Genomic DNA, 11,528 nt, shown 5'->3' with positions numbered 1-11,528 from the left:
GGTTTCCAAGTTTCCACAGTTTGCTAAGATATCCAACTAATAAAGGCAACACTGCTAAATTTCAGACAACTTTACCTTAATTTCCAAACTGTATTCCTCCTTTGAGAGCCCTAAAGTTACTTTTTCTATGAGAAAGAAAAGGTTGAGTGTGTCATTCAGCATTGTACTCCCTGAACTTGTCCCAGGCTCGACTCATGAGAAGTGTTGGAAAGTGTTTATTGATGAAATAATGAACCTTCATGTAGGAGGATGAATTGGCAGGCAAGTGGAAGGCTCGGTGACCCAGCAGAAGGAACAGCACCCATAGAGAAGTGAAACAGCACTGGACATTCAGGAAACTCCAGCCTGTTTAGTGACAGCACAGAGCGAGGGCTGGGGAGACAGGAAGGGCCAGATCACAAAGGCCCCATGAGGGTTTATAGTACTGAGCCCTTTGAACAAGTGAATGATATTGTCAGGTATGTGTTTAAAAAATTATAACAAAAATTGGAATTTAAAAAATCTTAGATTAGATGACAGTGGCATTGACTTTAGGGAGACACCTTGGAAACTGTTGTCATATTGCAGATGGGACATTAAAGAAGGCCTGAATCGAGCAGTGACAGTGCAGACGGGAAAAGAGGAAAGGGGCTGGTAGAGGTTTAATAGGTGGAACCCAGTCGGGTGTATATTTAGAAGTGGGCAATGAGGAGGTGGGAGAAGTTAAGATGACTCCCACATTTCTAATGAATGACTAGGATAAGAATATCCTACTCAGTGGAAGAGTAGATTTGGGCTAAAGGGTGGTGAGAAGCTCACACAGTACTTGGCACATAATCAGTGCTCATTAAGATTTTTCAAATGAATGTCAGTAATAGCTAAAATTTGTTGAGTACTTATTATGGGCCACACACTATCCTAGGCTCACTATGCGCATTAAGCCTTTTACTCCTCAGTACAATCCTGTGAGATAGGCACTCAAATTAACTGCTTTGACTGGTGAAGAAAGTGCAGTGTTAGTAACTGACAGAGCCAGAAATGGATCCCAAGCACTTGGTTCCAGAGCTTGCATTCTGAAGCACTCTGCTGTGATGTGCTGTCTTGATGAATGAATCAATGAGGATTTGGACTTTGTGGTAAGCTCAGATTGAAGTCACTTTCCTGCCCCTAATAATTCTTCCTTATCCCAAGAATGGCCTTGATGCATAAGATGGGCCCTCAGTATCCCTACTGTGCTACATGACATCCCACCTCCAACCTTCACTCCAAGAAATACCTGATTCATCTAGGAAGAAACCTGAAATAATCAGACATTTTTATCCTGGGAATTGAAACGTCTTAATGGAGACTCACAGTGTCTGAAGGTTCCAAGTGCTTCAGTCATTGCGTCTCCAGAGCTGCCTTGGTTTCCACCCATCCTAAACACTGAATGCTCAACTTTTCGTATTTCTCAGATGCACTCAATGTTTTGTTGCTAAGATCTTCCATAGGGAAGCAGAAAGGCTAGCAAGGGAGGCATTAATCTACAGAACAGGGTCAAATGGTGGAAGAACCACTAACAAATGCAGACAGGTACATAACAACTCCAGATCTTACATTCCTGACTTGTGATCTGCCTTCTGAATCCAATTTTGTTCTAATTTTACCTTGAAGCAGGTGCCTTACCTGCCTCTAACTTCCAGAATCTTACTAAGTGAGTCTGGCCCTGCTGTGTCTCCTGTCCTCTTGACTTTAGCTTGGCAAAATAATTAAAGTATCTTGCATTCAGAACTTGCTTTCTATTTGGGGCACCTGGGTGCATTATTTAGTCTGAACAGAAGTATTTTGACTAACAACCCTGTCCACCCGCCCCCTGCCTCCCCAAAAAATGATCCCAACTCTTAACTGTTCTCTTTGTTTGATGATTCAACCTACCCTGACTTGGATTAATATCCTGATTTTTTGTTCAGCAATCAGGGACTAAGAATTGATCTAGGAAGAAACTGGAACAATCAGACCTTTTCTCCTGGGAATTTCCATTTTAGTGGAGACTGTCTGAAGGTTCCTAGAGCTGAAACCATTGTGTCCACAAAGCTGCCTTGGTTATCTTTTCCTCAAAGACCTCTACTTTGGACCATGTAAGGTTTAAAACGCCCAGTTAATGTTGTACCCAAACTGAATCAGCAAACTCACTTATTGAAGCTTTAAAATGTTCAAATGTCCACTTTGGGAGGCTGAGGCAGGAGGATTGCTTGAGCCTGGGGGCAGCCGCAGGGGCAGGGGAGAATGTTCACATACCTAAAACTTGAAGTTTTAAAATATGTTCTCCACACATCAATCACATGAATTGAATGTTTTGTTCAGCATTTCTTCAGATTGATTGGCAAATCAGCATATTTATAGTTGCCCATGAAATGAGAGTGACATGAAGCCTTGCAGGGTAATAGAGCCCACATGTCTGCCCCTTGGTCTGAGCTTTTATGTGCCTGCCTATAATTCATTCAGTGCTCAGATCACAAGAAAGGGAAGGGTTTTGGTTAATATTTCATGTGGGTTTGTCTTGGCTGTTCAATTCAACTGTGGTTTCCCTGAGAGAAGAGAATAGCTAGAGTTAGGGGCTCTGTTAAGCCACCTCTAAGACTCCTCCCAGTTCTAATAACCATTCTGTGACTTTTACTAATAATGAGACCGTCTGTCAGAGTAAGCCATTTCTTGGCACTCCTTCTAAGTTTATGGATACCAGATATTATCTGTGTATTTCATTCAACTTCTTTGTAAGGCTCCGTAATTTGGTAATTTTTAGAATGATGTAGTTTTAGAATTGGTAATTTTCAGTTGCCCTTCTTGAGCTAATTAAATGTGTTTTAAAATTTAATGTTTCTTTCTTTCTTTTATTCTTTCTTTCTTTCTGTCTTTCTTTCTTTCTTTTATTCTCTCTCTCTCTCTCTTCCCTTCCCTTCCTTCTCTTTCTCTCTTTCTCCTTTCTTTCTGTCTGTCTTTCTGTCTTTCTTTCCTCAGAGTTTTCGCTCTTATTGCCTCGGTTGGAGTGCAATGGTGCGACCTCTGCTCACCACAACCTCCGCCTCCCTGGTTCAAGCAATTCTCCTGCCTCAGCCTCCTGAGTAGCTGGGATTACAGGGATGCACCATCACGGGTGGCTAATTTTGTGTTTTCAGTAGAGATGGGGTTTCTCCATGTTGGTCAGGCTGGTCTCCAACTCCCCACCTCAGGCAACCCACCTGCCTCGGCCTCCCAGAGTGCTGGGATTATAGGCATGAGCCACCATGCCCGGCCTCATTTCCTTCTTTTCAGTGTATAGGACATCAAAATAATCCAGAAAATACTAAGTCTTCTAGAAAAGTATTTCCCATTTTGTATACTTGTTTTACTTGTTCCCTGTTCAAGGATGCAAAGAGATATTCCATTACTCCTTGCAGAACTTATTGTGTAATCAGGTTACTTTCAGCTTTTCAGAATAGTGACATAGCTCTGTTTTTATCTTCCTATGGAAACAGTAAGCAAATAGTTCTGTCTTCAGTTTCAGTTTCAGGATTGCAGCAATGTGCATCTCTTTTCATGGTTGTATTTCTAATTTTCTATTATGTACTTCGTTATGTTGATTAGTGATCCAAATCTGTTGATTTGAGGTAAGTAGGACATAGTGTATTAGCTAAATTCTGTAATAGTACAACATTTCCCACCTCCTCCTCCCCTCTTCCTTGACTACTTCATGCTAAACCAACATATAATGATATTCAGTTGATAATATTATTTAGCTGTTTATTGTTTATGAAGTACTGTCATATATATTATTTCTGTTAATTCTCATAACAGCCAGAAAGAATGGAAAAATAAGAATTCGTTGTTGCTGTTGCCATTATCCACATTTTATAGATAAGGTGGGAAACACTTGGAGAGATTAAGCGACCACCCAAGATTGCCCAAGAAGTTAAGTGCAGAGTACTGCTACATTATGCTGTCAGGACTTGACTGAAAGGCGCAAGTTCAGCGTCTCAGGTCAAGTTGCCAGGAAACAGACCCCGAGACTCGAGATTTCCATACAGGAGGTTTTTATTGGGAAGTGCTCTGCGGACAGCACACAGTAGGAGAGAGGGAAGCGGGATTACACAGGGGGAGAAACTGAACTGTGGGGCGTGCACAACAGCGGCCTCAACAGTGAGGAACGTGGAAGCTGAGATTGTTGTTCAGAATTTTTCTGCCTCCTGAGGCAAGAGGCTCAGCATTCGTACCCACATCAACTAATCATTGGATGCAGGCAGCAGCTCCCTTCAGTCCAGGGCAATTTCTGGAACTGGGAGCCTTCAGCAGCCAACCTTCCTAGTACCTGGGGGACCGAGGATCTTGATCCGGAAGGGGATCTGGATACCACATCATTTACTACATTTGTAGCCAAGAGAGCATCCTCCTCTGCAACGGCCTTGCCTGTGTCTGATGGCCCAGACCATCACCGTGCAGAGTGGAGCCCAGAAAGTTGTCATTTTTGTCCAAGGCCCTTAAGGATTTTAGAGTAACTGACCAGAGAACAAGACAAAGTAGTCTTAATCCCAAGAAGATTAGGAGCAGAAGAGCCAGGGAGAGTAGGCCGTGGCGAGGGCAGTAGTGGTGTTTAACAAAGAAGGCTAAACTCTGGCATCCAAGTAGCAAACAACTGTGGCTGTCCAGACCCAGAACAAAAGTATGACACACACCAGTCCTTGCTGTAATGCTAGGCTTTAACATTGTCAAATGTTAAACAATTTTGTGATAGTGGGATTCCCCCCAATCTCTCTCTCTCTGTCTTTCAAGCCCTTGAAAGTCCTCAAACCAGTCCAGTGTGTCGTCTGTAGATTATAACCTCAGAATCTCACAATCTTGGTATGTAGTCTGTAGATTATAACTTGCAGAATTACCAAGGATATTTCAGTACAAAAAAACAGGGGTAAAAGGAAAAAAAGAAAAGAGAAATAAAAGTCCAAGGTCCCATTCTAGATCCACTGGAATAGAATCTAGGGGTGGAACTCATGAACTGACATTTTCAACACATTTTCCCCAGATGATTTCGATACATGCTATAGTTTGAGAACCTTCACCCTAAACTCTTAGGCCTTTCGTGGTGACCAATTCTATTGAGATTTTTTCAGATTATCCAGAAGTCATGGGAACCATGAAACAGCAGAGGAGCACCGGAGCCTTAGTCCCAGCAGGCCTGGTATAGTGAGAGTCATTCCTTGTTTTTCATTTAAATTCCTGATGTGGCCAACAGACAGCACAGCCCAAATTCCTTTGCTGGCCTCTGACCAAGATTGCAAGAGGGAGAGAGGTGTCCCTGGCTTGGCCTTATACTATCTTAGATAGCAGAGTGAGAGATGCCAAATTTTTTGAATAGTTGCAGATGGGGGACGGGCATCAGTGAACTTAGAGGAATCAGTAAACTTTCTAGGAGAATAAAGAGGGTTTCAGGAAATCTTATGCCAGAGGAAGCTTTGAGGTGCTGTCTTAAAACTTTAATAACTGTCTAATAGGATCAGAGATAACTTACAGGAGAATGTTAAACATTCATAAATGTGGGATAGTATATTATCTGATTCACTGACCTTGGCAATGACTTTTTCTTCGAAGGGAAAAGCACTTTTAAGCTTACCAATTTTTACTCCTGAAACATCAAATTGCTGTGGTTCCTACACATCCCATGCTTCGTGCCTTCGCTGAAGTTGTCTGTGCCTGGGTCCCTTTCCTTTCTCCCTACCAAGCTAACTCCTTTTAAACCTTTTAGGGTAAGCTCAGACACCTTCCCTCCCCTTTGGCCAGACTGACTTCTCAAAGTATTCCCATAGATCCCTCTATTATGGCATTTATTATCATTATTCTCTCTAACAGCCTGTAAGAGCAAGAACAGTCTTCTTCATTTTCGTGTACGAAAGACCTAGCCTCATCAAAAATGAGGGAAAAAAATAACGATTCTGGTGAGCATATTTATTCAACAACTATTTATCGAGGCTTTTCTATATGCCAGGTGCGCTGGGGTACATGGTGCAGATACAACAGGTACAACTCCTGGCCCCATGAAGCTTATGGGCAAGCAGAGAAGATAAGTAACAATTGAATATGTTATCAAACAACTAGCAATAAAATATGGTGAGTACCAGAAAAAGAGAAGTGAAATTATAGAGCTGGAAACCCAGCCTAGTCTAAGGTCAGAGGAAGTGTTTCATTTTCCTGAAATATAATTGATATCAAAATAGAAGTTACGGGGTTGGCTTTGGTTACAAGAGACTACTTTTTAACAAAGGAAGATCTTTTGGTTGAGCTAGTTCAAAATTGATCGTGTGTGTGTGTGTGTGTCCAGTATGTGAAAAAATAGAGTACGAGAAAACGACACTTTCATTTAATGAGGTAAAATAGGTAACAAGGAACGGAGAGGGAAGTTTCTGTGTGTCTCATTCAATGCACCATTGCTAGAAGGTACTTTGTTAATATTTTAATATGTAATATACAGTGGAAGAAAATAAATGTAAAGCTCTGAAAATCATGAACTTACATCACAGCCTTTTAAAAATTACTCTCAAGGATCTGATTACTACGGCCTAGGAGTGTGCTTGACAGCTTTGCTTTTGAGACGGAGTCTGGCTCTGTAGCCCAGGCTAGAGTGCAGTGGCCCGATCTCAGCTCACTGCAAGCTCCGCCTCCCGGGTTCACGCCATTCTCCGGCCTCAGCCTCCCGAGTAGCTGGGGCTACAGGCGCCCGCCACCTCGCCCGGCTAGTTTTTTTGTATTTCTTAGTAGAGACGGGGTTTCACCGTGTTAGCCAGGATGGTCTCGATCTCCTGACCTCGTGATCCACCCATCTCGGCCTCCCAAAGTGCTGGGATTACAGGCTTGAGCCACCGCGCCCGGCCTGCTTTTGGGTCTTGTTGGAGACTGTGGGTGAAGTGCATTGCCCCAGAAGTCCATAGGCACTGAGGTTTCTCATCTTTGCAGGTCACTTTTGAAGCCCTGGGTGAAGAGGCCACAACCCCAGTGTTGCAATTTTCAGCCTCCACCCAGCTTGGTGGGTCATGCTGGTCCTTTTTCTCCTTTTCTGGCCTGTTCTTGTTTTTTAAAAAAAATTATGATTTTTGAGAGACAGAGTCTTGCTCTGTCACCCAGGCTGGAATGCAATGGCACGATCTCTGCTCACTGTAACCTCTGCCTTCTGGGTTCAAGTGATTCTCCTGCCTCAGTTTCCCAAGTAGCTAGGACTACAGGTGTGCACCACCACGCCCAGCTAATTTTTGTATTTTGTTAGTAGAGATGGGGTTTCACTATATTTGGCCAGGCTGGTCTCAAACTCCTGACGTCAGGTGAACCGCCTGCCTCAGCCTCCCAAAGTGCTGGGATTACAGGAGTGAGCCACTGTGCCTGGCCTTTTTAAAAATTATTTTTGTACCTGCTTATTTCTTCCCATAAATTGTAAGCTTAGGGTAAGGATTGAGACTTCCTGATTTTTAGCTTTTGAACCTTTGCAGCTCTTCTGCTGCAATTTATTTACATTTATTATATTAAATAGATAAAGGACCTTAAGTTTAATATATAAGTTAGCAGGCAAATCTTAGGTTGAAAAAGTAACCAGATTGGTTCTCTAGTGAGAACCTATTTCTTGTTTAATCTGACATCACAAAGCAAATAGGCCAAGTGCTAACATGTGCATATTTAACCTATGAACCTCTACGTTAAGTACTAAGAATACCAACCATTTGGCTGACTGCAGGGAGGGAGGGATTAATTCACCATAAAGCAGCACTTATAGATGTAGGTGGAGTTATGTAATGCTCCGCTGTGTCCCATTTAAGTGGATAAACATATACATACCGTTCAGCATCTTGACCACACTGACACCAAAAAAAAAAAAAAAAAGGAACTAAAAATTTTAGTGCTAGTGAAAATTTAGCTCAGGCTTGAAGTGTGACTTCACGTGAATGGGTGTGTGAGGTCCTGTGATGACCATTTGCCATGTATTTTCATATCTTTCCTCACCTCCTTTGGCATATTCCTTGGTTTATCTCAAGTATAACTTGATTCATGTTCTCATTTTTTGTCTTACTTTTACCATAAATATTATATGAAGGAGCATATGAATGGTAAGGAAATAATTCTAGACATTTGTTCTTGCACTTTTTATTTTGTATAGGTTGAACTTGGTTCATTGCTGAAGTGTAGGTAGTGATTTTAACCACTGTGAATCCAGTTGAATACTTTATTAACTGCAAATGAGCTCCATTTTTATATTTTCATTAAGAATTTGAATTTTTAAATAAGAAATGATGATGGTAAAATGGAGCATTTTCTCTTTTTGAAAGTAAACTCGTTAGAGGATGAAACGTATTCCTTAAGGAATCAAAGTTATAATAGCGTCACTTCATCTGAAAAGATTAACAGTTAGTGGAGGAAAATCCTGTTTAGTCAGCATATTTTTGGTATTGTTTAATTGGAAAATTTACTTTTTTTTCCTTTGAGACAAAGTCTCACTCTGTTGCCCAGGCTGGAGTGCAGTGACATGATCTCAGCTCACTGCAACCCCCGCCTCCTGGGTTCAAGCAATTCTCGTGCCTCAGCCTCCCTAGTAGCTGGGATTACAGACGCCTGCCACCATGCCTAGCTAATTTTTGCATTTTTAGTAGAGATGAGGTTCCACCATGTTGGTCAGGCTGGTCTCAAACTCCTGACCTCAGGTGATCTACCCACCTCAGCCTCCCAAAGTGCTGGGATTACAGGTGTGAGCCACCGCGCCCGGTGGCTTAAGAAAATTTCTGAAGTTATTAACTGCCTTTTGCTGCAACTTCAAGTGCTGTGGAAGTTTGCCTTTCTGCTGACATCTAGATACCTGCACCCACCACTGTTAACAGCAGCATAAACACAATAAATATTTTTATTCATAGGATGTTTTCTCTCTGAAATTCCTATTATTTGGAATTTGAATGTAAAGGACTGGACCTGTAAGCTCCTTATTTTTACTCTTATTTTTTCACCTCTTTTTTCTTTCTTTCTCCTTTATAGAAAAGGATCTTCTATTTTTCTGCCTGTAAGATATAGGTCAGTGTGCTGGAAAGTACGTGAAGGAGGAGGGTTTGAAGGTTCAACATTCCATGTAAAAATATTCACTGAATCGTCCTCTTTTCAGTTGGGTACCTCTACCGCAGTCTAGATTCTCTTTTACCCTGTTCAGAGTCTAATCTGTCATCTGTCTATTCTTCTGCCCAGGTGGAACAGAGGATGGAGGGCACTTCCACTTCTTTAAAAAGCTTCTTGTGTCCTTTGTAGGGACATGGATGCAGCTGGAAACCATCATTCTTAGCAAACTATCACAAGAACAGAAAACCAAATACCGCATGTTCTCACTCATAGGTGGGAACTGAACAATGAGATCACTTGGACTCGGGAAGGGGAACATCACACACCAGGGCCTATCATGGGGAGGAGGGTGGAGGGATGGATTGCATTGGGAGTTATACCTGATGTAAATGATGAGTTGATGGGTGCTGACGAGTTGATGGGTGCAGCACACCAACATGGCACAAGTATACATATGTAACAAACCTGCACATTATGCACATGTACCCTAGAACTTAAAGTATAATAATAATAATAATAATAAAAAAGAAAAGAGCACACACACACAAAAAAGCTTCTATCCAAACCCAACTTGTTATTACCCCACCATCACGCCCTTTTCCATAGGTACTCAGCCTTTTATTATGAGTTCTGAGTCTTGGACTTTAGGAGTTTATTTGATGGTGTAACTTTAGTTGCTTCTTGTACTTCTCCATTGTTCACTGAGGATTTAACTTTCTTAAATCTGCTAGACCAACTTTCGTTTTTCTATTTGCTTCATAATTTCCAAAATTGTGTTGCTGCTTTCTTCTCTCTTATTTATCCTAGTTGGCTTATGCCTTTAGAAAGTTCCTTTAGTGGAGTTTTGGAAGAGAGCAAAAGTAATGTTCAATTTGCTCTTTTATCCAGAATATAGAAAGCATCTTCAAAAATGCAAATATGTTTTCTGGATGGAGGAGTATATTAAGCTATTAGCACTTACAAGCAGATATATTCATCAGAACAGTTGTTTACTGCCTTAAAACATAGAGGATGGATTATAGGCTTGGGATGTTTTGATGGACAAATTTGAATTTGGATAGGGGATGGGAAAGGTTGAGGGACATCTCTGGTTGGAGAACATCTCCAGAAGGAAGGCAGGATAAGGTGGCATGCCATGGTGGAGTTTCTGTAGTCCAAGACAGGTTAAGAGCAGGTAGTAAAAAATTACTTGACTATTATTTATACATTTTCTGGTTGATGTTCATAGAAAGTGTGTATGTTTACCAACATGAGTGACAACGTAAGTATTATCTAAGAAAATACCTGCATTTGTTGAGAACTCATTCACCGTGTGTAAATACTTTTTGAGGTTCATTGTCTTATTCTAGTTTGCTCAGTGCTAGGAGTCCCATGCAGGCTTATTCGATTCTGCATCCTTATTTAACCACTAAGCTAGTCTTTGTGTCATAGTTGATACCAGTGATTGAAATTAATAAATTCGTTGTACGTACATAGAAAACTTTGGTTTCAACTGTGTCTATATTTAAAATATCTCATCAGTCTTTCAAACTTATAACATTTAAATTTATTTCTTTAAAAATGCTTTATGGGCTAGGCATCATGGTTTATGCCTGTAATTCCAGCACTTTGGGAGGCCAAGGCAGGAGGATTGCTTGAGCCCATGAGTTTGAGACTATCTTAGGCAACATAGTGTGACCACATCTCTACAAAAATTTTAAAACTTAGCCCATGGCGAGACCCCATCTCTACAAAATATTTTATTTAAAAAATATTTTTTTTAATCTTTGGTTTTTGAGATGGAGTCTTACTCTGTCATCCAGGCTGGAGTACAGTGGCGCAATCTTGGCTCACTTCAACCTCCGCTTCCTGGGTTCAGGCGATTCTCCCTGCCTGTGCCTCCTGAGTAGCTGAGATTACAGGCACTTGCCACCATGCCTGGCTAAGTTTTGTATTTTTTTTTTTTTTTAGTAGAGACGGGGTTTCTCCTGTTGGCCAGGCTGCTCTTGAACTACTGACCTCAGGTGATCCACCCTCCTTGGCCTCCCAAAGTGCTGGTATTACAGGCATGAGCCACTGCACCCAGCCCCAAAATTTAAAAATTAGCTGGGTGTGGTGGCGCATGGCTTGTAGTCCCAGTACTCAGGAGACTGAGGTGGGAGGATTGTTTGAGCCCAGCAGGTGGAGGCTGCAGTAAGCTATGATTGTGCCACTGCACTCAAGCCTGGGTAACAGAGCAAGACCTTTTTTCTCTCTCTCATAAAAAGGTTTATGTTAAATTTTTTTTTTTTTTTTTTTTTTTTGCTTATCTAGAAAATATATTTTAAAAGTACTGGGACCACCTATCTTTTGTTCACCAAGCTAACCTCATCATATCCCATGCCTGGCACATAAATACTCAATAAATACTTGTTGAGTAAATTCATGAAAGTCCCTGTCAGAGTAGCCTATGCAGACATGTGTCCTGAAAGATGTGGATAAGA

The 11,528-nt window shown here is 41.4% G+C and overlaps 1 protein-coding gene across 3 annotated transcripts in view; it reads left to right on the top strand.

Moving 5' to 3' along the window:
• Positions 1-11,528, top strand: part of STX11 (syntaxin 11) — a 37,825-nt gene that overhangs the window by 2,035 nt on the left and 24,262 nt on the right. Inside the window, exon 2 of one of the 3 annotated variants that reach the window (XM_031667367.1) lies at positions 5,972-6,093. Coding sequence is in view for 1 of the 3 variants with exons in the window: in XM_021937753.2 (XP_021793445.2) it covers positions 5,897-5,921 (25 nt within the window). In the remaining 2 variants the exon portion in view is untranslated. Of the gene's footprint in view, positions 1-3,173; positions 6,094-11,528 lie in introns of those variants that run through there. The other 2 variants (XM_021937753.2, XM_021937755.2) reach the window with 2 other exon arrangements.

This window comes from Papio anubis, chromosome 6 (genome assembly GCF_008728515.1).
Source record: "Papio anubis isolate 15944 chromosome 6, Panubis1.0, whole genome shotgun sequence".
Classification (NCBI taxonomy): Eukaryota; Metazoa; Chordata; class Mammalia; order Primates; family Cercopithecidae; genus Papio; species Papio anubis.
The sequence above is the reverse complement of the archived record's forward strand: the minus strand, read 5'-3'. Positions and strand labels throughout refer to the sequence as shown.